Source organism: Eurytemora carolleeae, unplaced genomic scaffold, assembly GCF_000591075.1.
Source record: "Eurytemora carolleeae unplaced genomic scaffold, Eaff_2.0 scaffold368, whole genome shotgun sequence".
Lineage (NCBI taxonomy): Eukaryota > Metazoa > Arthropoda > Copepoda > Calanoida > Temoridae > Eurytemora > Eurytemora carolleeae.
Window position 1 is genome coordinate 184,589 of NW_019396263.1, and position 27,749 is coordinate 212,337.

The window sequence follows — 27,749 nt, forward strand, 5'->3', positions numbered from 1 at the left end:
TTGATTAATGAAAATAAGATAGGATTTATTGGAAAAAATTGCAGTGTAATATCTTTGCCAATTAGAAAGTGGGTAGCGCAGTACAATATTTGGTAAATACAGCATTCATACAATTATTCAGACATACTTAGTACTAAAAAAATATTAAAATATTTATTCAAGAAATTAATCTTAATTTCAAATTTAAAAGTTTCCTCGAATGTTTGTCTAAAAACTATAGTTGATCGATTACAGCAGTTTATCTGTCTCAGATCAAGTTAACCGGCTTCATAAATCCAGAAAATATTTCTGATCACTTTTAAATCCAAAATAAATCAAGTACAACTTCTGATCAAACAGCTGATATTAGTACACAAATCACACAATCAACCCGCAGCCGACAAACATGACTCCTAAATCCTGTCCAACAGTCCAGAACAGCTGGCGAACAGCTAAAGCCGAAAAAAAGTAGCTGACAGAATCTCAAAAGCTGACACAGCTGCTGATTTGTTTTACAGAACAGCTGATAGCCTGATATACTCATAAAGCAGGTGGATAACAGCTGATCTACATCCTATGCATAGAGTACGAGGAGTTAGGGTTCAAGTTATTGAAGAACATGGACCGGGCAATTTGCATCTTCTTGGTGGTGCGGGAGGTTCGAATAACCTGAAAAATGTAAAAAAAAGCATTTTGTAAACAATGATTTATTTCTATTATAAAAGATGATCAACTTTAAAACTTCCTCTTCCAAAGTGTATGGTTGCAGGCTGCATTTTTTTTGTTCTCCAAAGTATTTTACTTACAGTCGTCGTTGCACAAATCAATACAATTAAGACGACTTTTGATTCCAATTTTGATTTATATCAAGCTCTTAAACAACATATGGATATAGAAGTCAAGAGAAGCTGTTAAATAAAAAAGCTTCTCTTTGATTACTTTTAAACTTGTAATTTGAAAAAAGTTTGTTAACAATCAAAACTTAAATAAAAAGTCGTCTTCGTTGTATTGATATGATCGCCTACCACTGTATCAAATATGAACCAAATTATATTTACCTGGAGGACCATCTCCTTACAGTCTAAACACACAGCTAGAGGAGATCCTTCAAGCTTCTCTCTCTCAATACTCCTGGAGGAGACCATACTCCATCTTCTACTCACCCTGGAAAAAGAATTAATTAGTTTAACAGTTCGGCTGACTAAAAACTCCTTTCAAACTCAAAACTCCTTTGCAATCCAATGGTGACCAAAACCTACTTTTATACTTAAAACCCCCTTTTTATCCAATGCTAATTAGACACTACTTAAATAATCAAACCCCATTTTCAAGTTGAAATCCATTGCCGACCAAAACTTACTTTAAAAATCAAAAACCCTTTGCAATTAATTGCCGGCCAAAAAATACTTTTATATATACCCAAAACCCCTTTGCAATGCAATGCTGACAAAAAAAAAACTACTTTTATTCTCAACCCCCCCCCCCTCCCCTGCAATCTATTGCTGACCAAAACCTAATAATTAAAAAACCCCTTGTAATCAATTACTGGCAAGAAACTATATTTTAACTCAACAGAAGTATGCAAAAGAAACTTAACTATTGTAAATAATAAAATATAAATATAAATACTGAATTGTTACTTTTTAGGTAGTGTATTATATTTATCATGTATAGGTGGCAGGCTGAACGGCTGGAATAAACTAGGGGTCAGGCTGGTCGGTGGCAGGCTGGTCATTCCACTGATAGTACTAATGCCTGCAATATAAACAATGGGGTTATTTTTGCTAGGCAAAAAGTAAGAAACCTGAAAAAATCGTTAAATTAGAAATATATTTTAAAAAAATTTTCTTGACAATTCGGTGTTTTTAATAATTCATTATTTGAAAGCCTTAATTGTAGTTCAAATAATTCATTATCTTAAATAACTCATAGTTTCAAATAATTCATTATATCAAAATTCATTGATTCATTTATCATTTCAAGCAATAAGTTTTTTAAATAAATCATCGTTACAAATTAATTGTTCGAAATAAATTAATTTTTACCGTCTTCTCTGAATAGAGAGTTATCTATTGAGTTTGAGCCGGACTGCTGGGTTAAACCTCCCTCACTGATTCGTCTTGTTGACCCCGGACTGCTGGGAGCTGACCCTGCACTGTTCATACCCCCTGAAAGAAAACAAATTGAAACAAATCTTTTATTTTGCAAAACTTACAAATTCACTAAAAATGTTTGCTGAACTGTCCTGGTACTGAAGGAACACCCAGGAACTGACCTGGTAGTGAAGGAACATCTAGAAACTGACCTAGTAGTGAAGGAACTCCTAGGAACTGACCTGGTAGTGAAGGAACACCTAGAAACTGACCTAGTAGTGAAGGAACTCCTAGGAACTGACCTGGTAGTGAAGGAACTAGAAACTGACCTAGTAGTGAAGGAACTCCTAGGAACTGACCTGGTAGTGAAGGAACACCTAGAAACTGACCTGGTAGTGAAGGAACTCCTAGGAACTGACCTGGTAGTGAAGGAACATCTAGAAACTGACCTAGTAGTGAAGGAACTCCTAGGAACTAACCTGGTAGTGAAGGAACTCCAAGTTTAAAAAGGGGAAGACGGTTTCCGTAGTTCAAACTTTGTTTTTGTTTTCCCCCTATATCCTGGGATGGGGAGAGGGCGTAGACTGGGGTTGCAGTAAAGTGTTCCACAGGTATATTCATCTAAATAATCATGTATTAATTAATTATTTTATTCAATATTGTAGAGTGAATTATGTATAGTTGAGAACTATAGACTTTTAATCATTTAACAAATTTAGACGGTATTACAAGTTGAATCAAATAATAGACCTCCTTCCCTCCTCTTTCATTATCAATGATCATTCTCTAATAATGAACAATTATTTTGAAAAGGCTGCTTCTATATTTCATTTTTTTTTGACAATATCCTTTCAGGTTTCAGGTTAAGCTTAAAGAGACTGTAGACATACTTCAAGTGACTTTCCATTTGTAGATTTACTTTCCCCATTAACAACAGTACCCTAAAAGCTTTGTCAAAATGAATGAGATATTTATCATTGTCTCTTGGAAAATTGATTATTTTCGATTGTGGTTTCTCTGTAAAGAGTCTTGTGCATTTATGTTTTAGAACCAATGTAGAACATTGTCAGAATTAAACACATTTCAGATAAATGCATTAGACATGTCGAAGGTCGCCTTTAACTATAATCCCTTTAACCGGATTGAAGAAAGATCCAAACACGAATATACTAAAATATGTTAATCCGGTTACATGCAGCTTAACTAATCCTAATTTTTGCATCGTGTGTACACTAGTAGCCTCAAGGTGTTGTATGTTTGTATTTGAAGTTCTTTGTAGGCTCATTACTGGACTTAGTACTTCAAAATTCAAACATTTTAAATCATTAATCCTTGGTCTGCACTTTATTCAGGGGTAGATAATAACAAGCTACAAAAGAAGAAAAAATAAAAGAAAAATAAGAAATATCTTTTAGTATCTTAAAAAGAATTTAAAAATTTCTATGAATTTAATATGAAACATATCCATCCCTGACCTATACTTCGAGATGAATGAAGTATCTAGGTGCGGTTTAAAGCTTGAAGATGAAAAGATGAATTTGTATGAATTATTATTTATTTAAATCTTGAATCTGTAGTATTTGTTTAGTCTAGAGAAGGTGGGCAGTTAAATAAATATTTATGTATTTCTAAAAAAGGGTTTAATAGATATAATATAAACCCACACGAAGTTTAATGGGAAAAAATTGTCAAAATCTTTTCTTAAAATACAACACTTTAAACAAGTGGACAAATGAAAGCGTTGGTAACATCTTTGCAAATTGACCTCCCCCCCCCCCAACGTCGAGTATCTTAGGGGGTCATGGGCCGGGGGTGACTGTTTTGTCACAATACTCCTATTAAAATGCATTCTTGGTGAGAATGGACAAAATCAATATATTCTGATAATCTTTTCATTTACAAACATTCTATTAATTGTAGCTTGTATTGATTTATAATGATTTCAATTTATAATTACTTATTATAGCTTTTTTTACACAAAATACAACGGATTCAGGATAATCTAGATATATAAATAGATTCTAACAACCATTAATTAAAGATGCAGGGGCGCCACAAGCCAGCCCAAGTATTGGGTTGGGCTCTGATTCGTGTAAATATAAAATATAAGAGTTTTCAAGGAAATTACCAGTTTTCCGTCGTATTACGATGACTTACGAGACTCAAGCGACCGAGTCTTATTTGACTCGAATATGAGGTTTATGGTGTAAACTCAAAATGCTTACCACCCCCCCCCCCCCCCCCCCCCCCCTCCCCTTGGGGGGGGGGGGGGGGGGGGGGGGGGGGGGGTTAAACCCACTCATATTCTCACAAGTAGAACGCTAAATGTATTCATGATCAGTATGCGTAAATGTATAGTTTGAAGATCTAATAGTTGAGAAAACACATTAAGATCTTGTCATCTCACGAAAACAATATTTTCTCTTTCTTTTGTTACGCACTAAACCTATAATAGCATTAACACGTACGTCCATATTTCGCAAAAACATTAACATTTTACAATTTTGCAGACAAGATATAGGTTCATATTTTGCAGATTGCACACTTGGAAACTCAGATTCCATTATTTTTTACACAACTAACTTGATTCCCCGTTTACAAATACTACTGCACAAATTAATAAAAAGATAGATTTGAAATCCCTTTATATAGAATATCAAATTTTTTCCCCATTAAGTTTTGTTGTAGATTGTAATAGCAACATTTTAAAATCAGTTAAATTTTTTCCCATCAACCATCCCCCCTCATGAAGTTTTGATCGCAAACTTTTTTATTGATTTTTTTATTTTTGATTCATAATTAAGTTAGGGTTAATATAATACCCCTTCAAAACTAATGGAGTATTTTAGTGAACCTAGACTAAACAATTTTTTCTTCATCAAAAGTATTTTCTAACTCAAAGTAACCTGCAAAATCATTAATGCTCTGTTTCGTTTGATTTAGTGTTGAAATCCATTTTCGCGTCAAAATGTTATTTTTGATTATAAAGTGTAATATTCATAATTCAAGATCTTTTGGTAAACCCCGTGTCATTCCTAAAAAAGTAATGAATCCCTTTTACACAATTACCTTGGTGTGACACTTGGCACAGACCATCTGTTTGCACATGTCGCACTTCTGCCCCCTGGAGAACAGGCCGAACCTGGTCTTCATGCAAAGGAAGCAGACCTTACCCCGTCCTACATTCTCCTTCACCGATCCATCCAGGGGTAGGCCCTGAATACAAAACGTAAAAAAAAAACATTACAAAGTGTTCCAAAATAAAAACATTTTTGGCATTTTTATATTTGCTTTACTTTTTTTCGAAAACGCATAGAGTTGGGAAAAGTCGGAAAAAATCCGATTATTACCCAGATCGCGAACTTAATTGAGATGAATATCATAGCTGCCAAAAGATAATTTAATCTATATTAAATGCATAAAGATTATAAAAGGGTGTGTATAATGTGCAATAAAATTAGGCTAAATCTCTAGATAAACACCCTCTATCAGCCCACGCTAAACCCAATATTCAAGTTTCTTTTAAGTAGAAATAAAACTGGTTCAGTTTAGATAAAACTGAGAAAGGTGCGAGTCTTTTTAATGTCATGCTTCATAACTAATAGCTGTCATAACAGACAGGAGAATAGCTGTTACATAACAGCTACCAAATTCTGATTATAGCAATTTAAAAATAAAAAAAGATAAAAATTTGTAACAGCTGTTTGGGTACAAAACAGTTTTTAAAGTTAAACTTTCGTTTAAAATTGATGTAAAAATTTCACGTCAAGATCTGATTTAACGGCTATCAATTTTGTTATATATTTGTCAAAACTACATATATAACATCTTTTGAACCAGCTTTGTTATTCTTAAGGCGGTTATGAACAGACGTGGATCGCATTTTCCTTAAAATAAGCGCATAACAGCTATCATTCTCAACCTAGCTGTCACATAACAGCTATCATTCTCAACCTAGCTGTCACATAACAGCTATCATTCAAACCTAGCTGTCACATAACAGCTATCATTCTCATAACAGCTATCATTCTCAACCTAGCTGTCACATAATAGCTATCATTCTCAACCTAGCTGTCACATAACAGCTATCATTCTCAACCTAGCTGTCACATAACAGTCATTAGAGTTGTTTTAGTTTCCCATAGCATTAAGGATTTGATTTCACTATTTTGTTTTGTCACGTTTTCATGAAGTTGGCTGAGAAACTTTATTTCACCAATTCAAAAATAGTTCTTCACACACTTCATTGGATTGGATTGGTGGGGGGGAGATGAAATCAGAGGAAGGGGGGATGTGGACACTGTTAAGAGAAACAATGCAACTATAGTCAAGTAAGAAAAACAAGAAAAGTGAAAGTGTAATTTTAAAATAGCCTTCAATATAAATCTTATTATAATAATTCACGTTTTTCATTAATTCTTTTGTTTATGCATTATACAATCCGAAGTTCGTACTGCCACAGAATTTCGTCTGGAAAGGTTTGGTTAGGCTTAGGACTACCAACCCTGGTTGATCAAGAACTTCAGCTCCTTGATACTTCTAAGACCGGACCAGCGACAAAAACCCCAGCTATCTCAAATAAACCACTTCTATCCAGGATAATTCAACTTGGAAGTATGATAATTTCTTTATTTAATAAAAACTTGCGCTTGCAATTTGTTCTTTTTTGAGTTTAGAAAATATTTACAAATAATGCCTTTTTCCAATCAAGATTAAATAATTTCAAATTAAAAGGCATAGTTTAAAAGTTTACAACATTCTCTACAATTAATTATGATATTGAAGACGAAAATACTGAGATTATGACATTTATTGCATCTGTTATATAAAGAGAAGACTGGAGAAATCTTGACAGATGATGATCAAACATGATAACTTGAAATATAGCCCCCCCCTTCCTACCCCTTCCTAAACACAAACCATATGATGGGGGGGGGGGTTAGAGATATTTTCCATCTTGACAGAAAAATACTACATAATGAACAATGTACATACATTGAACATACAAAAATCGATGAATTGATGAATTAAAGAATCAATGGTTTAATGGTTTAAGAAATTTCTCCTTGTTTCGTAATCAATCCATGAACAATAAAAGAGTAGGGAGGGATAGAGAGCTGATTAGTAACGTATTTCTTTCAAGCTGTTTATATTGCATTTTTACAGAGAAAATCCGCTGCCTTTATTGTCTTTTTGATAATCAAAGACAAAAGATAAAAGTTAATTTAAAAGAAACATTTTGAAGATTTAAATACATAATTCTCATAAAATATTAAAGTCTAACATATACCTTTTGTTATAATGTACAGTTAAGATATGATCTCATTGTTAAGTTGTTAAGTTTAAGATTGTAAAGATTTGATAGTTCATGAACAATTTACATTTTTTATAGATAAAGGAGTATTTTTATATATTACCGTTACAACACCTTTCAACATTGACAGGAATCAATGTCTGCATGGAGATTCAGGCCAGGGGGGATTGAAATATAAGGAAGCATAAATGGGTTAATTGAAATATAAGGAAGCATAAATGGGTTAGTTGAAATAATTGTATTTGAAACGTTATACAATTTCAGCAAAAAAGTTACACATGGATTTTACAGAAAAGGACAGTGTGAAAGATCTTACATTGTATGTTTGTACAAAGTACATATAATATACATATTCCAGTATTCATAAATAAGGGAGTTAAAGAAAAAAAGGATGATAGTGAACAGTTAAAAGTTTCAGTTCAACAGTTAGCCCAAGCTCCTCTGACGGGAGAAAACGGAAATTTGCAGGGCAAAAATTGGGACAATTACGACAATTTTCCAAAAACAAATACAGAATTGTAAATCTACCACAAGCTCTGCTTTGGTTAGGACAGATCTGATATGTGCGACCTCTTCTAGAGAGAGGTTTAGAAACATATATAGAATTATAAACCTACCTCAAGCTCTGCTTTGGTTAGGACAGATCTGATATGTGCGACCTCTTCTAGAGAGAGGTTTAGAGTCTGTAGAGCTCTCTGCCATTCAGGACTATTATACTCCTCCTGCAGGTTAGCGTACATCTGGCTTGTGTTCAATCTGTACACAGGGCTACTCTCATACCTAGACAGTACAGTACATAAATACATAAACAACGGGCTCCTTTCATACATAGACAGTACAGTACATAAATAAATGTACACTACTCTCATACCTAGACAGTACAGTACATAAATAAATGTACACTACTTTCATGCCTAGACAGTACAATACATAAATACATGTACACTACTCTGTTACCTAGACAGTTCAATGCATAAATACATGTACATCAATGTACTCTTACCCGGCCATAAATGGAAGTACAGAATGCACACTCAGAAAGTCCATATATTTGTCTGCGTATCATGACTTTAATCTTACTTGCCTTCCCCCCCCCGCATTTTTTCTTTTTTCCATTTCTCTTTCCCTATTTTCCCATTTTTCTATTTTCCCATTTACCACTTTTTCACATTTAGCTCTCTCTCATTCAACTGCGTGTTTTCTCTTGTGCTCTATTTCCTTATATCCTCCTTACTTTTTTTTCTTTAACCTTGCCCCTCATTAATACCTTCTTCTATTTCAATCTTCCCCTCCTTTCAGACAATTCCATTTCCACCTAAATATTTTTCTCAAAAAAAAGGGTCCTTCACTTACTGACTATTATCATTGGAACTGGACATAGAGTTCTTCGGAGAGGGTTTCCCGGAGCTGCAAGGAGTACCAGAGCTAGAACTAGACCCGGAGCTGGAACTAGAACCGGATTGTTTTCTCCTGAATTCAACCATACACATTAATAAGGCAGTAAAGATGTTTAGATAAACTGTATTTGTGTGCAAGGTTAGTTCAAATCAATGAAATTGGTTAATAATTAAAAACTTAATTAAAGCAGAAAACAAATTGCAAGAACCCATTAATGACCCACCCAGGATCCCCAGGATAAAACTAAAAAATACAACTATCTAATGATGATGAAATTAATATTCCTATAAAGTAAATCAAATTTTTTACTCGTTAAACATGGAAAAGGACTGATATAATTCATACAGTTTGTTTGTGTATGTTTGCCTGTATGTATTCTCGCAGTTTGAAATAGAATGTCGTCTTTCCACCCTCTCAGTACTCCTCTGAGCCAGATCTTTCACAACTGAAAAAAAAATATTTTGACAAAAATTCTATATGGTTGAATTCTAATCAATATTGATTACATAGTTTGTAATTAGAAAGCAAGAATATTAAATATCATAATATGCCATTTGCCAATGGGGCATTGAGGTTGTATCACTTTTATAGCCAATCTTATCATTTCCTTTGGTCTTTGTCTTATACTTCACACTTCGTTTGCCTTCATATATTATGCTTTGAAAGTCGTTCAAATCAGTCTCTTTGTCCAAAATGAAACTTTCTTGGTTCTTTATGTTACTTCCTTTTTAATCATATTGTCAGTTTATTTGTACTTTTGTTCCTTCCTGTGTACTTATGTTCCTTCCTTTGTACTTAACTAATGTCACTTCTTTTTACTTATGTAACTTTCTTCACCCTGAAGATTGACAATCACTTCTTTAATCCGTTAGTTCCATCGTCCTTTATATTGTTTCCTTCACTTTATTTCCTGTAANTTTTTCTTTTTAGATCTAGTAATTGTTTATTTATATAAACTATCGTGTGAGAAGACAGTTTGATTTATTGTTGAGAATATGAATTTGACCAGGAATTCATGAGTTTAAAACCTGGATAAAAAATCAATTATTTTCATGTTTAATAAAAACAATGCAAATTATTCCATCATTTAGATTAATTTCCGACAGTTTAAAAAATTTACAACATATGCACTGATAAGAAATTCTGGGCCTTGAAGACGCATGAAAATATTTTAGGATCTCCTATAAAAAAGTAGTTTTATATAAAACAAATTAGACGAAATAAGAAACAAAAGTTGAAGCAGTTAAAACATTAAGATGGTCTTTTAAAAAAAATCTGTCCGACGACATTGGGAAAAAGAACATTTGGCGGATTTTTACACTCAGCAGCTTAACGTTTTTTTAGACTAGCTTGGGAACCCAGCATTTCCCTAGTTACTCATAGTTTCTCCCGCCGTTTACCCACACTAGGTCGATTTTACCGCGAAACTAAACGTTTGCTAAGTCGATCCACTCAACACTTAAAACCAAGCTAAAAACATTACCGTGGTTCTCCCGAGTTCCCCTATCAAATTAAAGCAAATTGGTGAAGGGGTTCCTGAGTTATGATCGGACATCCTAACAGACAGACAAACAGAGATTATTACTTTGAACTATTTTTAGAAGAGTCATCCATATATTACCAATGTGGATTGAATGAGCAATGAAACACCAATTCCAAAAAAATCAACAAAAAAACCTTTCCATATTGCATTGTTTAAAAGATGAACAAAGACGTGTCTAAGATTATCGATATAAATTCAAAGTCCAGTGCTGACATCAGAATTTCAGAAATTTCAGCACTCCAGTATCGATACAAAGAGAGTAAAAACCTGATATTGGCTCGTGCAATTTATTCCTTTGCATGCACTGTGCGTGGGGGCGCGTACCAATCTTCATAATAATTAAATATAGATTTTACATGAAATCTAAGCCAAGAGAGGGAGAAGGAGTTAACAAACAAGTAATTAAATATTTGCAGACACATTTTAATACTTGTTCCCTCCCCCACTGAACTAATTGGCCCCCTTGCCCTCCCCACCATTGGAATACTTCAAATTGACCACCTTGCCTCCCCTTCCTTTCCCTTATAATACTTCTAATAGACCACCTTTCCCTCCCCACCTTAGAACACTTCTAATTGACCACCTTGCCTCCCCACCTTAGAAAACTTCTAATAGACCCCCTTGCCCTCCCCACCTTAGAAAACTTTTAATAGACCCACCTTGCCTCCCCTTCCTTATTGTACTTCTAATAGACCCACCTTGCCTCCCCTTCCTTATTGTACTTCTAATTGACCTACATTGCCTCCCCTTCCTTATTGTACTTCTAATAGACCCACCTTGCCTCCCTTCCTTATTGTACTTCTAATTGACCCACCTTGCCTCCTCTTCCTTATTGTACTTCTAATTGACCCCCTTGCCCTCCCCACCATTGGAATACTTCAAATTGACCCACCTTGCCTTCCCTTATCTTATAATACTTCTATTTGACCCCCTTGCATCCATTCCCTGAGAATACTTCTAATTGATCCCATTCCCTCCCCACCCCCCTCATGATCTTCTTCTGATATTCCAACTGCATTGTCTAAATACCTTAAACGTTACGGGCATTTAAATTGATAATCCATTGTTTAACTTAAGTTTATTGTTTAATAGCCCTGAATTCGACGGCCTGATGCTCACTGCATGCCTAGGCCTAATCTTTTATTCAATTCATGATGAGAATTTACTTAATGAATAATTTGTAGGTTTTTACTTCCAAAGAAACAAACCGTGTTTTTAATTAAAACATTATATTCGTTAAAAATTTTCAATTTCTTTGCTTTATCCAAATCTGTTTTCTACACTGTTCATCTCAAATCAATTTTAAAAATTTCACTTATAAGTTAAAATTGCACAAAAGAACGAGATATAATATCACCGTATTAGCAAGAATTTTTGAATTCACAAATCTAAAAAATCCGGGAAAGAATTGAATAAAATAAAGATATCAAATTAAATCAATTTGAACTATAAGGTTTGTTGCCAATCCTAATTAACTATAATTGGGTTTAACTCTGGGTGAGAATTTATGATAAATTTTTCAGTACAGGTTTATAAAAGGAATGAGACTACGACATTACATTACATTATATTTGTCCTTAAATACATAAATTCAGAGAAACACACTGGCATACTTCCAATCCAACATAAAATATCAAGATGCAAAAAATCAAAACTAGTTCTCACGGTTCTCTAGTTTTATGTTTTAATTTACAGCTAAATCTCTGCTATAAATGTTATGAAGGACTATATGCGTTATTTGATTTTTCTTTTTAGATCTAGTAATTGTTTATTTATATGTGTATTATCACGAGTGAAGAGCATGTTCATTGTTCAACCAGACAAGGAGCATGTTCATTTTTCAACCAGACAAGGAGCATGTTCATTGTTCAACCAGACTGAGGAGCATGTTCATTGTTCAACCAGACAAGGGGAATGTTCATTGTCCAATCAGACTGAGGAACATGTTTATTGTTCAACCAGACAAGGAGCATGTTCATTGTTCAACCAGAAGACTAATGGACATATTCGTTGTTAAACTGCATACTTAGGAACATATTCATGTTTGCAATCACACTAAGGAATATGTTCATTGTTCAACCAGACTATGGAACCTGTTCTATCAGACTTAGGATATGTTCAACCAGACTATAAAGATCATGCTCCACCAGACTATAAAAAGCCAGACCAAGTATTTATCTAAATTTACTTTGCATGTTTAAGTCTGTCTGTTTGTAAACTTTGTATCCATAAACATCAAAAGGGTTGAACCGATCGGGCCCAAATATTTAAGGAAAGTCAAATTAAAAAAAATATTGTCTAGAAAAAATGTCGACATTTATTATTTTTGAAAATGCAAGAATTTATTTCGAAAAATCCACAAAAAAAATAGTTCTTTTTAGAACGGAGAAGAAATGAGTTAAAAGTTAAAATTGTTACTAGAAAAAGGCGCAATTAGTCTCAACAAAGGAAAAACGAGATTCCTAAATAATCGGGATGGTTCCTAGCTTGGCGGAGGGGGGGATAGATAAAACTCCTATTATTGAGGGTTAGGTTAGGTTAAGACTATTTCTGGGCCGAGCGCTGAATTATCATAAAAGGAGAAAGAAAAGAGATTTAATTTGCAAGAAAAGGAAGGATTATTTAACATGGCAAAGAAAAATAGGTATTAAGAATGAAAATAGAAGAAGGAAGAGGGAGATTAAAAATTGAAAATAAGGGAGGGGGAAGAATAAGGGGAGAAGAAATGATGATAAGAGGGAGATATGAGGGGGAGAAGAGTGGACGGGAGTTGGTATTAAAGAAGAGGGCGTGGATTAACCTGTTTTCTGCCAGTCTGTTGGACTTGGAGCTTTCTCTTCATTCTCATCCTCCTCCTCACTCTCCAGGTCATCTTCGTCCTCCTTTAACAAAATACAGAAAAATTTTAAAGAAAAAAGAGTGATGAAGAATGAAAGGATGATTAAAAGTTTTAAAAATGTGCATGAGAACCATGTGATATGCAAATAATAAGAAATGAATGAATGCATAAATAAATTAATAGCTCTTTAAATACTTCAGGTCATATTAATGAAAAATGGATGGAAAATTATTTCCTAAGATATTTTTAATAGTTTCATGGAAAACTTATTTTTCCCTTTCAAATCATTCGTTTTCTTCAAAGAAGGAAATTCAAATCGAAAGATGGAGAAATTTATATTTTAAGGTGAAATATAACCCCCTGGAATAAATATTATTGAATTTAGAAATGATTTGCAATCGATCGTAAATAAATTTCTGAATGCAATGAATAAATCATTGTTTCTGTTTCTTGATATAAAACAGAAAATGAAATTTCGAAATAAATCCTAAAAGTATAGTGTATCATACTGTTTTCATGGTTTCACACAAGGTTAACAGAGACCAGAATTTTAGAGAACATAAACTTCACTTAAATACTAGAAAAACTCATCTTCAGATAAATAAACTATTTCAAGATGAACTGAACCTATCAGAAAACCTAAATCTATGTTCGAAAAAAAAATCGAAATATTTTGGAAAAAAAATGAATTAAGAATTGAAATATCCAACCAAACAAAAATACATAAGAAGCAAACTTAAGTCCAGTTGCAGAATTAAAATTTCAAGAGTAGACCAAGGAGACCAAGGGAAAAACAAAAAATGTAAAATCTATTCCGTTTTTCTCCTGAAATTTTCATAAATACAGCATCTTCTTCTGAATATTTGAGGGACTTCGGATTCAGGGGTGGGGGAGGGAGAGTTTATATGTATATTTTGACAAATTGTGACAGTGTTAATTAATGATTTAAATATAACCGTGTATACAAGATATATGTAAGTATATATACTAGAATACGCCTATATTTCTGCACTATACAACCATGAATGACCTTGAATATTTTTCTACCGCCCAATCTTGTGGCGGTGCAACAGAACCCCCATATAAGCCAGGAATAGGAAGTAAGATGTAGCTTCAAGAGTAAAGATTGATTTCGTAGTTAAAACAGGTCTATGTGTACTAAAGATGGGTTATGGAATTATTAGGAACTGAAGCACAGAGTTTGGTGAAGTTATGATTTGTTTAAAGTTGCTTCATTGGTCTTCTTAGGAGGTCTTCATACGCGGATACGTCATATGAAAATATAAGGTATGGAGGTTGTCTTTAACTGGTGTTTGGTTTGGAGATGGTATTAGATTAAAAATTAGTATGGAGAACTTTATAGTTTTAAAGATGCGGCATAGAGAAGGTCTTATATTAAAGTGTGTAAAGTCTTGGAGAAGGCCTGGTAGTCATGACAGGGTTTGGAGAAGGCCTAGTAATGATGATGAGGTATGGAGAAGATCTAGTAATGAAGATGAGGTATGGAGAAGGTCTAGTAATGAAGATTAGGTATGTAGAAGGTCTAGTAATGATGAGGTATGGAGAAGGCCTAGTAATGATGATGAGGTATGGAGAAGGTCTAGTAATGAAGATGACGTATGGCAAAGGTCTAGTAATAAAGATTAGGTACGGAGAAGGTCTAGTAATGATGATGAGGTATGGAGAAGGTCTAGTAATGATGAGGTATGGAGAAGGCCTAGTAATGATGATGAGGTATGTAGAAGGTCTAGTAATGAAGATTAGGTATAGAGAAGGTCTAGTAATGAAGATGAGGTATGGAGAAGGTCTAGTAATGATAATGAGGTATGGAGAAGGTTTAGTAATGAAGATTAGGTATAGAGAAGATCTAGTAATGATGATGAGTTATGGAGAAGGTCTAATAATGAAGATAACGTATGGAGAAGGTCTAGCAATGATGATGAGGTAAGGAGAAGGTCTGGAAATGAAGATGAAGTATGGAGAAGTTCTAGTAATGATGAGGTATGGAGAAGGCCTAGTAATGATGATGAGGTATGGAGAAGGTCTAGTAATGAAGATGACGTATGACAAAGGTCTAGTAATGAAGATTAGGTAAGGAGAAGGTCTAGTAATGATGATGAGGTATGGAGAAGGTCTAGTAATGATGAGGTATAGAGAAGATCTAGTAATGATGATGAGTTATGGAGAAGGTCTAGTAATGAAGATAACGTATGGAGAAGGTCTAGCAATGAAGATGAGGTATGGAGAAGGTCTGGAAATGAAGATGAAGTATGGAGAAGTTCTAGTAATGATGAGGTATGGAGAAGGCCTAGTAATGATGATGAGGTATGGAGAAGGTCTAGTAATAAAAATGAAGTTTGGAGAATATCTAGTAATGAAGATGAGGTATGGAGAAGGTCTAGTAATAAAGATGAGGTTTGGAGAAGGTGTAGAAATGAAGATAACGTATGGAGAAGGTGTAGCAATGAAGATGAAGTATGGAGAAGTTCTAGTACTGAACAGGTATGGAGAAGGCCTAGTAATGATGATGAGGTATAGCAAAGGTCTAGTAATGAAGATTAGGTATGGAGAAGGTCTAGTAATGATGAGATATGGAGAAGCTCTATTACTAAAGATGAGGTATGGAGAAGGTCTAGAACTGAAGATAATGTATAAAGAAGGTTAGATTGAAGTTTAATTATCTTGTAACATAATAAACCTAAATACAGGAAGTAGAATGAAGATTGTATACAACAATACTCTAATTATATTGTATACACTATATACTCATAGTTTACGCCAAGACATGATATAGGAAAATAATCCAAAGCTCAGAACTTTTGTGCTCGGGATCAAGCATTGATCTCCATCCTCTGCGGATTAGTTTAACTCCTCTTCGATATCCCTTCGGGGTCATAACTTTAGTTGTCAAGCATCTATCGTCCCCACAATGGATATTGAGATCAATCGTTCAAGATTAATTAAACGCCGCACAGAAGTTCCAACCTCTGTCCACTTTTCCTGGATTTATCAGACAGGATTAATCACTTTGAATTAATTTCATTCTCACTTTCATTGAACTGTCAATTTTCTCATATTTTTGGTTTTCTTTTACCACAAGGGATCAGTTTCAAACTTTGCAATGTATTTAATGATAAAAAAATTAGATCTGTAGGGTCTGAAGCCTCTGTCATCCGACTATGTACCCATAAAATCATATACTTTTCAATTTTGGCTTCTCCTTTAAAAGTAAATTGCGGTTTTCTGCTACCAAAGCAGATTGGAGGAAATTTTCAGAATTCTTTACCATTAGACAAAAAAACTACTGGAATGAAGGGGCCAGGAGTGGAGGTCTTCTCAAATTAAGCTGTTTGAAAATTCACAATTGTACAGACAGTGTAGAAACAGCTAGGATTGATGTTTTATTATAATCTAACGGTATTTTAAAAACTAAGAAAAACATTGAGGGCTCTATCTTTAACATTTTTTGCCATTTACTTAATATATTTTACAATATAATATCTTTTACACTTTTCTTTATCCTATCATATTCATTAAACAATTTTTTTTAATTCAACATGTATCATATATAGATCTAATTGAATAACGTTTGCACAATGGGTGCTGTAAAAAACCCAGCGGAATTCAATTTATTGTGCAATTAAATTGTACAACTGACTGAGACTTACTGAAACATATACTCTTAGATATTGCATGATCTAGTATTTGATCAACTTAATGGAATTTATACACTAAATGGTTTACTTTAAATCATGCAAAATATTGCGAGAAAAATCATGAATAGAATGAAATAAAAGTGTGCTTGTTTTTACTGCAAGATTCTAGTTCCACATTTTACGTTACAGGGTTGCCCACAAAAAAATGAGACTATAAAAATGACTGACAGCGGATACACTTTAAAAAATCACTTGAAAAATTAAAATATACCGTTGTGAATCCGACATGTTCTTCGCTCAATGAAGGGTACCTTTATATTACGTTCACAGTTGGCCTGGAAGTGTTGAAGAAGAAAAAAATGATATTTAAACAACTAAAATGAACTGAACACTGGGACATAATCTGAAACTATAATGAACAAAAATGATAATTTAGCCCGGTTTTATAGACTCCGCAATACCCCGTGCATGAAGAATGAGGTGGTCTGATAAAAGGGATGAGGGGAAATCCCGGAATTCCGGTTTACGCAACAAATTTCCGGATCATTCCATTTCCAAAATGGAAATTTTTTTCGGGAAAAATGGAAACCCTATGTGCAACACATTTATAAGAATAGGTAAAAAAGGTTTAAGATTTTCATTCCATGCAACTCATTGTATGTAGGTTAAATGAAAGGTTTGAAAGGTTATAAAATGAACAATGAAGAATGATGAGTCGGGTTCTCTATGAAGAATAAACCCATGACACAACTTGGATTTTTAATCAAGATTCATCATTCACATCGTGAAGATGTTGAAATTCTCAAGCTAAAGACATAAAAGTCATAATTCGTGCATAATACTCATAATACGCATCTTACATGCCTAATCTCCACGAATGCAGAAAGAGTATTNTACTGTACTGTAAAGTACTGTACTGTAAAGTACTGTACTGTAAAGTACTGTACTGTAAAGTACTGTACTGTAAAGTACTGTACTGTAAAGTACTGTACTGTAAAGTACTGTACTGTAAAGTACTGTACTGTAAAGTACTGTACTGTAAAGTACTGTACTGTAAAGTACTGTACTGTAAAGTACTGTACTGTAAAGTACTGTACTGTAAAGTACTGTACTGTAAAGTACTGTACTGTAAAGTACTGTACTGTAAAGTACTGTACTGTAAAGTACTGTACTGTAAAGTACTGTACTGTAAAGTACTGTACTGTAAAGTACTGTACTGTAAAGTACTGTACTGTAAAGTACTGTACTGTAAAGTACTGTACTGTAAAGTACTGTACTGTAAACTACTGTGCTCTAAAGTACTGTACTGTAAAGTGCTGCACGGTAAAGTATTGCGCTGTAAAGTACTGTACTGTAAAGTGCTGTACTGTAAAGTGTTGTACTGTACTGTTCTATGATGCACTGTACCGTACTGTCTGTTGTACTGTTCTAGAAATTCATTCACTAACCTCATCAAAATTTAGAAGTTGACTCATTGCTAGCAAATCTGGTTTTATCAATTTCCTACTCCCCTCTCTCGCGAGGGAACAAGGTCCCTCACCCTCCTCGTGATCCTCCGAACATACGGAGGCATTTCCTGAGTAATCTGCCTCCGAACTACCCGTGGTACTCCCGTCTGCCTCAGAACTGCCTGTATTGCTTTCTACCTCAAGTCCCTCAACTCCTTGGGACATTCCTGGAAAAAAAAGTTTAGATTATTTTTAAATCAATTTTAGTACCCGCCACAAACTCAAATTTTCAAATTTCGAATTTTTGAAAGTGGTGATAATATTTATATTTCAATATTTGACTATTTGGTTTAGGTTTGGAATATCAAAGGTTGACGACATCAGGCTGCAATGACATAAGATCGCAAGTTTTTGATGAGTTGCTGAAACACATCATACAACAATTAAATCATTCAAATCTCAGCTGGATGTTAACAATGATTAACATTTCTTAGTTGGGTTTAAAGCATATGCACATTGCGCAGTCTGGGGGGTTCATAACGGGACCTCTTTTTCAGATTTCTTTTCTTATAGTCTTAAGCCATCATAGCGTGAAAAATCAAGGCATTACAAATCTGCATTTTATTTTCAAATAATTAAAGTTAAAAAATTTAAAAATAACATTTGAAGATTTATCATTTATATTTCACGAACATCTTTTATTGAATGTTTTGAGGTTTCTGATAAAAATATCAAAAATTACTCCAATTAAAACATAAAGGAAAAAATTCAACATTCTTTAAAAAAAATAATATTAAAGCTGTTTAAATTGTCATAACATTTTAATTCGAAACAAAAATCTACTGAAACGGATGAAACAAAAATGTGTTAATCCTATTAATCACAACAAGCTCAAAATATATAAATGAAGGATACAATATCATATTGTATTGTCATATTCGTTATCTATTCAATCTTAGAAGCCCTAAAGGGGGGTGGGGAGGTTGGCCTAAATACATTCCTGTAAACGCCCCTGAGTCTCAGCATAAACTTTCGACCAGAGAAACTTGGCATGGTAGGATGAAAATTAGTCAACTCAATAACTTGGTTTAAAAACTCGTCTCGACTTGAATCAAATCCAAAATTGATGAATTCAATAACTCGTGATTGAAAGGTTTTTTTAATGCTGGGATTTAGATTGTATTAGGATGGAAAGATGGGATTTAGAAGGAATGATGGGATCTGGATGAAATGATGGAATATAAATGGATCTAGATGGAATGAATGGATCTGAATGGAATGATGGGATCTGGAAGGGATTGGAATGGTATTTGGATGAAATGAGAGGATTTAGATGGGATCTGAATGAATGGTGGGATCTGAACGAGATCTAGATGAGATGAATGTGATCTGAATGGGATAAATGGGATCGCATATGGTTCTGGATTGGATGATGTGGATAATGGATTTGGTTCCGATGATGAAATTATGGATCTGGATTGGATGATGAGATTATGGATCTGGATTAGATGATGTGATTATGGATCTGGTTCCTATGATGAGATTATGGATCTGGATTGGATGATGTGATTATGGATCTGGATTAGATGATGTGATTATGGATCTGAATTGGATGATGAGATTATGATCTGGATTAGATGATGTGATTTTGGATCTGGATTAGATGATGTGATTATAGATCTGGATTGGATGATGTGATTATGGATCTGGATTAGATGATGTGATTAAGGATCTGGATTGGATGATGTGATTATTAATCTGTATTGGATGATGTGATAATGGATCTGGATTGGATGATGAGATTATGGATCCGGATTAGATGATGTGATTGTGGATCTGGATTAGATGATGTGATTATGGATCTGGATTGGATCATGTGATTATGGATCTGGATTAGATGATGTGATACTACGAATAGATCTGAATGAATTCAATGAATTCCTTCTATTCTAGTATAAAGGCCACCTAGCGTGTAGTTTCTCTTGCGACATCTATTTGTAAACAATAGAACTATCTTGCACACTTCCCCCCGCCCTGTCCCTGGTTACTGTCTAACAACCTTTAGCGTCAATCAAACATAAACAGAAGTTGTTACCTAACCCATAAACATGACTTTAAAGTATGATTCACAGGAGATATTACAAACATTAAGGGGAAATTTAGATTTAAAGAAAAAAGTATTTGTATACAATTTTTCGGTTTTAGAATATAAATCATTTAAAAATATTGTACAAAAGTTTGCAGACCGGGATGCTAATTCACTTTATTATCCCAAGGGACAACTAAAGAAAATTAGCAATAGGATTTTTCCAAGGGAGTTGCAAAGAGGGGTGTTGTAGAATGGAGCAGGATCCAAGAGTTTTCCTCAGATATCTCAATAATTTGATAATTTTTTGGTATAGTGCGCGCCATGGAGAAGGCTCTAAATTTGATATAAAACAATTTATATTTTGTGACTTTTTTAATGGCACAAATCAATTCAAGATTTTTTTAGGCGAAAAATTGGATTTTTCTGAAAAAAAAACTTGGAAATAACTTATAAAGATGTTGCAGATGAATTAGACCATCTCAAATGAAACCTCAATGTATCCATCTAAAAAAATATCTTAAAACCCAGCAGAGCCATTTTTTCAATTTTTGGATTTAAAGTACCCTTTATTAAGGTCTTTTCATAAAAGGTCGGAAAAATTTTGACATTTTACTCTAAATCCCAGGGAGCAACTTCAAAGTCCTGGGAGCACTCCAAAACCCTGGGAGCAATTCCGAAACCCTGAGAGCAGCCACCCCTCCCTACCTGACCCCTTGCACCCCCCCCCCCTGCCCCCTGGCTACGGGCCTGAATCATGCCAAAGGCGTGCGTAATATATTTACCAAAACAAAATTAGAAAATACACATGCAATGTTATTATTCATAAATAAAATGGTCAAATCCTTTTCAATAATATCAATTGACTGAATATTCTCATTTCTCACAGAGTTAAAATATTCATAAAAATCATATAAATGCGCGCTGTTGAATTTAAACATAAGAAAATTTCAAGATTATAAAACTATAGTTCCGGTCATGCAACATTCAGATACAGGAAGTGTTGGACAAGTGGAAAGGAGGGGGGCAAAGGGGCGTAAGGTATTAAGGGGCTCAAAATTCCGGGAGTTCATGTGGTGGGAACTTTTAAATAAACTGAATGAGTTCAACGCATTTAATTCGCGTGAATATAAGATTATTAGAGTTTTAATTGGTCAAAACTTTTGAAGGTTTAATTTATTAAATTTCCATAGAAAAAATAAGTTTATCTCATTCTTTTCACTTAAAACTCCTCTACAAGAAAGAAATTTCGGAAACCTTCAGGTTTTAAAAAACTAAAATGGATCTCGCTTAAAATAAATGTGCAGTCAAGACACTGAAAACAAGAACCAATTATTTGAAGCAGGATAATTTAAAGAACAGGAAGTATACCCCTGATCTATCTTGAGGGCATTATAGTGATTATTATTTTAATCAAAGCCTTCTTTGTAACCCAGGCTATAATGAGGGGTGGGTGGTGTGGGGGATAGGGGGTATCAAATTATAGTAAAAAAACAACCTTATCTCACTTCTCATACCCCCTCTCTTCTAACCTTCTCTATGAGCCGATAAAAAGGTAGAATATCAAAAATTACGACCCTAAAGACTTGTTTGTACAAGCTATAGTTCTGGGAAAATAAAAATCGAAGGATTCACCATCAAAACTTTGCAAAATTGATTCCAAGTTACGCTGAAGATTTGCGAGTTTTCAAAACTCATGTTTCGTAGATTTTTTCATTTAACAGTCCTAATTATTGTGCTCTGATATTAAAATGTTAGCAAGAGGGAACGTTTAAAAAAAATATATTTAACACTTTGTCATGCATATAGTCCTTGAAGGTTTGGAAAAAGGACCAAGAAAAGCTAATCGTCATCAACTCTGTATAAAATGTTGTTTAGGATGTTGTCAACTCTGACAAGACAAAAATAGATTTAGTAAATAAAATATTCAATAAGTAAATATTATTAGTGAATATCCCCCCCCCTCCCCCTTCCCACGCATTCAGTATTTATGTATTGGATTTGCATAAGCAGTATTCAATGACAGATATTAAATAGAATATGAATACGTGCATAAATATACACAAACAAAATATGGAACCAAGGAAAATTGTTTAAAATTACCAAAAAAATGGAAATAAAAAATGTTCATAGGCCCCAAACAAAGGCCAAAATAAGGTTGCAAATATATGAATACTAACTGAACCCAGTATTCTGCGTAATATGAAACTGTCGTTCCAAGAACTAAGAATGATAAAACAGGGATTAATTTGACCTTCAAGAGATCACAGTGTAGAAGGAGGGTAGAGGGAGTAAAGTTGGATGGAGGAGGGAGTAAAGATGGGAGATGAAGGGAGTAAAAATTGAGGAGGGAGTAAAGATGGATGGAGGAGGGAGTAAAGATGGGAGATGATGGGAATAAAAATTAAGGAGGGAGTAAAGATGGAAGGAGGAGGGAGTAAAGATGGGAGATGAAGGGAGTAAATATGAAGGCGGGAGTAAAGATGGGAGATGAAGGACGTATAGATTGGAGATGAAGGTAGTAAAGATGGAAGCGGGAGTAAAGATAGGAGATAAATAGAGTAAAGATGAGGGCGGGAGTAAAGATAGGAGATAAATAGAGTAAAGATGGAGGCGGGAGTAAAGATAGGAGATAAATAGAGTAAAGATTGAGGCGGGAGTGAAGATAGGAGATAAATAGAGTAAAGATGAGGGCGGGAGTAAAGATGAAGGATGAAGGGAGTAAAGATGGAGGCGGGACTAAAATTCAGGAATAAAGGGAGTAAAGATGGAGGTTATAATAATGGAGGCGTTAGTAAAGATGAGGAATAAAGGGAGTAAAGATGGAGGTTGTAACAATGGAGGCGAGAGTGATCAAGGGATGATGGGAGTTAAGATGGAGGCGGGACTAAATTTGAGGAATAAAGGGAGTAAAGATGGAGGTCATAATAATGGAGGCGTTAGTAAAGATGAGGAATAAAGGGAGTAAAGATGGAGGTTATAATAATGGAGGCGTTAGTAAAGATGAGGAATAAAGGGAGTAAAGATGGAGATTGTATGGAGGCGGGAGTAAAGATCGAGGGAGTAAAAAATAACATACATAAGAGAAGAACTAAAAAAGATTACTTACGGAAAAGTAGATAAAATTTAAAAAGTTTAAATTGTTTCAATTGTTTGAGAAATTGACAAAGTTTTTGCTCCTAATTCAACATTCTTCAAGCATAGATAGATTACAATTCATCGTCACCAAGCCAAGCCAATTCTTATTGTGAAATAAACACACGTCAAGATCTCAAGATAAATATAAACTATACTGCGCGCCAAACATGTGCACTGTGCACCATGCATACTTTATGGGGTTATACCAACCTTTACCGTCCTAAAATATAGGGGTCATCAGTGTTATAATGAATGCTATGACACTGATAAATGAAAACCCATGTTAAGAAATAGACTAATCGTTGTGAAAACTAGACAAGAAATTAAAAGCTTGTCAATCATGTATTATCAGTTTCAAAATAGATTAAATTAATTATTATTGAAACAATAAAAAACAACAAGTAAGGGTTCTATTTTGAGTATAACTGACGAATTCTGTTAAGTTATTGGTATTTGATGGATAAAACTTGCAGTCACATAGAGAAAACGAGGATATTATAATCATAAGAGTACATTTTTATCAATGGAGTGAGTCGGATGTATCAGAAATTTTGAGGATACCGGATTTTGGATTTTCGAGATTACTGGTTGTAATGAAATACAGAACATAGTTCATATATAGATAATAATTCAATTTGGGAGGGTATATAAGGTTGGTTGGTGTAGGGGGGATTGAATGGTGTGGGGGTGGGGGGGTTAATCGATGTGGGAGGGAGGGGTTAATGATTATTAGATACATAGTTGATACAAGGTTGATACATGGTTTACAAGATACTTAGATTCATATATGAGATGGCGAGTTACTTATTTAATTGGAAATCTTAAAAGGATATGGTTTACAAGGATACAGAGAAGCAAATGAGATACAAGGATACAGAGAAGCAAATGAGATACAGGGATACAGAGAAGCAAATGAGATACAGGGATACAGAGAAGCAAAGGAGATACAAGGATACAAAGAAGCAGAGTACACAAATTTAATTCAGATGAGAAAAGTAAACATAAGGATACAGAACAGCAAAGTAAATACAATTAGGTACACCGTACAGAAGACGACAGTCGATTTAAGAATAAAGAACAGCAAAGTAAATACAATTAGGTACAGAAGAAGACAGTGAATACAAGGATACAGAATAGCAAAGTAGATACAATTGAATAAATAGAAGGATAATGAAGACAAGGATACAGAGACGAAAAATAGAGATAAATAGATAAAGAGAAGAGTAGGAGATACAAGGATACAGAGACGAAAAATATAGATAAATAGATAAAGAGAAGAATAGGAGATACAAGGATACAGAGACGCATATAGTAGATACGATTGGATAGATAGAAGGATAGTAGATACAACTGGATACATAGAAGGATAATAGATACAATTGGATACAGATAAGAATAGGAGATACAAGAATACAGAGAAGCAAAATAGAAACAATTTGAATTTGATACAAAAAAGGAAATTGGATACTTGGATATAAAAGAAGAATGTTGGATATCAGGAAACGGAGAAAGAATATGTTATACAAGGATACAGTGAAGAATCCTAGGAAGGATTAAGGATACATAAAAGATATGCACGCAGAATGAAGAACTGCATACATGCAAATAGTACAAAAGGTGACAAAGCAGAATGTGTACAACTCTTCTCTGAAGTGGCATCATTTGCGGGTAACCCTGTATATTATAACGCAGAGCTACTATTTAGAACGTACCAAAGACTCTCAACATAGAGAGTCTTTGGTATGATGTATATCGGATAAAGGAATGGTAGATGGCTTATAGAGGTTTGATCCCTGCCTAGCTATCTATCTATCATCATACTTCCGTGTATGGTCAAATTTGGCTTGAAGGCTTGAATTGTAGACAAGGCAACATGAATATGAAATATGAAACATAAATATGAAAGGCATTTTAAAAAAAAGTTTTAAATGTCAAAATCCAATCCAATTTCATGCCTATTTAACAAACATATAAAGAAAACAATAAAACTTAATCTTTTAACAAGAATATAATTATGACAATTAATTCTGCTTGAAAAAGATTTTATTACAAACAAAGAATTGAATTTCAAAATTTCCACTTTTAATGATACATTCGGTGGCAACCCTACCAACTGACTTGGAAACTATCTTACAAGTGGCAACCCTACCAACTGACTTGGCAACTATCTAACCAGTGGCAACCCTACCAACTATCCTGGCAACTATCTAACCAGTGGCAACCCTACCAACTGACTTGGCAACCATCTAACCAGTGGCAACCCTACCAACTGACTTGGCAACTATCTAACCAGTGGCAACCCTACCAACTGGCTTGGCAACTATCTTACCAGTGGCAACCCTACCAACTGACTTGGCAACTATCTTACCAGTGGCAACCCTACCAACCATCCTGGAAACCATAAAAGGTAACCCTACCATCCGTCCTGGCAACTATCTAACTAGTGGCAACCCTACCAACAGTCCTGGCAACTATCTAACCAGGGGTAACTCTACCGACCTCCATGGCAACCATCTAACCAGTGGCAACCCTACCAACCGTCCTGGCAACTATCTAACCAGTGGCAACCCTACCAACTGACTTGGCAACTATCTTACAAGTGGCAACCCTACCAACTGGCTTGGCAACTATCTTACCAGTGGCAACCCTGCTAACCGTCCTGGCAACTATCTAACCAGTTGCAACCCTATACCAACCATCCTGGCAACCATTAAAGGTGACCCTACCATCCGTCCTGGCAACTATCTAACTAGTGGCAACCCTACCAACCGTCGTGGCAACTATCAATCCAGTGGCAACCATACCAACAGTCCTGGCAACTATCTAACCTGTGGCAACCATACCAACAGTCCTGGCAACTATCTAACTAGTGGCAACCATACCAACCGTCCTGGCAACTATCTAACCAGTGGCAACCCTACCAACCGTCCTGGCAACTATCTAACCAGTGGCAACCATACCAACCGTCCTGGCAAGTATCAAACCAGTGGCAAACATACCAACCGTCCTGGCAACTATCTAACCTGTGGCAACCATACCAACAGTCCTGGCAACTATCTAACCAGTGGCAACCCTACCAACCGTCCTGGCAACTATCTAACCAGTGGCAACCATACCAACCGTCCTGACAACTATCTAACCAGTGGCAACCCTACCAACCGGCCTGGCAACTATCTAACCTGTGGCAACCACACCAACAGTCCTGGAAACTATCTAATCAGTGGCAACCCTACCAACCGGCCTGGCAACTATCTAACCTGTGGCAACCATACCAACAGTCTTGGCAACTATCTAACCAGTGGCAACCATACCAACCGTCCTGGCAACTATCTAACCTGTGGCAACCATACCAACAGTCCTGGCAACTATCTAACCAGTGGCAACCATACCAACCGTCCTGGCAACTTATGTGACAATTCTCTTGGCAACTATTTAATCCAACCAACAAACCTAACCTACGGATCTCAACATTTTTTTAATAAAATATTTTAAGTCAGAAAGAGAGGGGGAGGAAGGGGGTGTGAATTATTAATAACTGTTTTCTTCCTGTATTATTAGAGCGCACGATCTATTTTAGCACGTGCAAAATATATTGCTAGAGTTCGCACAACTTAACTGTTGCAAAATTCTGTAGATTAATAAGACAAAATATTGTTATTATATACATTAAGATCGTATAAAAAGAACACCAATCCGTAATTTTTCGTAAACATGTATTACGACGTATAATGCAAAATACATATTTAAAGGTAAGATAATGATATACGTCCATTTTGTTTATGTTTAAATTGAGGTTTAGTTGAGATGTTAACTGTATAAATACATTTGTTGATATTATTAGTGTCATTCTGAGTCTTATGAGTAAACTGCAACGAGTCAGAAGGGGGAGGGGGGGGGGGGAATCATCCTTTTAAAGGGGGTGGGGGCTATTTACAAAAAAGTTACTTAAACACTTTTAATTACCTGAGGAAGATAGTGGCGAAGTGACATAGTTGAGTCCAGTATCAAAACTTATAGTCCGGTCTCCGATAGTTAAAGTCCTCATTGTTAAACACTATTTTTTCGTCCGGACTATTTTTCTTCACATTTCTTCACGTTCATTTTAAACTAATACCAGTACAATAGTACAATTGTACACTGTACACACTTCACTGTACTGCACGTATACAGTCACACTTTGTTCACTAAACTTTGCAGTATATTTGAATTCAGAAAGTAACATCATTCAACATTTTTTTAACATTTCCATTTTTCT

The 27,749-nt window shown here is 34.8% G+C and overlaps 1 protein-coding gene across 1 annotated transcript; it reads right to left on the reverse strand.

The window, feature by feature from the left end:
- Window positions 1–139: 139 nt before the first annotated feature.
- Window positions 140–27,749, reverse strand: LOC111699632 (protein spire). Its single transcript, XM_023470353.1, has 12 exons — window positions 27,458–27,749; window positions 18,271–18,497; window positions 13,128–13,209; window positions 9,151–9,229; window positions 8,740–8,856; window positions 8,004–8,166; window positions 5,142–5,288; window positions 2,552–2,693; window positions 2,025–2,147; window positions 1,620–1,734; window positions 1,038–1,143; window positions 140–648 (listed from the first exon to the last, which is right to left on the reverse strand). Exons 1-12 carry the CDS (start codon window positions 27,537–27,539, stop codon window positions 547–549), a joined length of 1,485 nt encoding a protein of 494 aa, XP_023326121.1. The 5' UTR covers window positions 27,540–27,749; the 3' UTR covers window positions 140–546.

What these genes read in the sequence shown, in the direction of transcription:
- LOC111699632 (XM_023470353.1), bottom strand. Translation starts at nt 27,539, where the DNA reads ATGAGGACTTTAACTATCGGAGACCGGACTATAAGTTTTGATACTGGA. An exon ending in AGTTCCAATGATAATAGTCA is followed by an intron (nt 8,167 to 8,739) that starts GTAAGTGAAGGA and finishes TGTACTGTCTAG; the next exon opens with GTATGAGAGTAGCCCTGTGT. An exon ending in GTAAGGAGATGGTCCTCCAG is followed by an intron (nt 649 to 1,037) that starts GTAAATATAATT and finishes TACATTTTTCAG; the next exon opens with GTTATTCGAACCTCCCGCAC.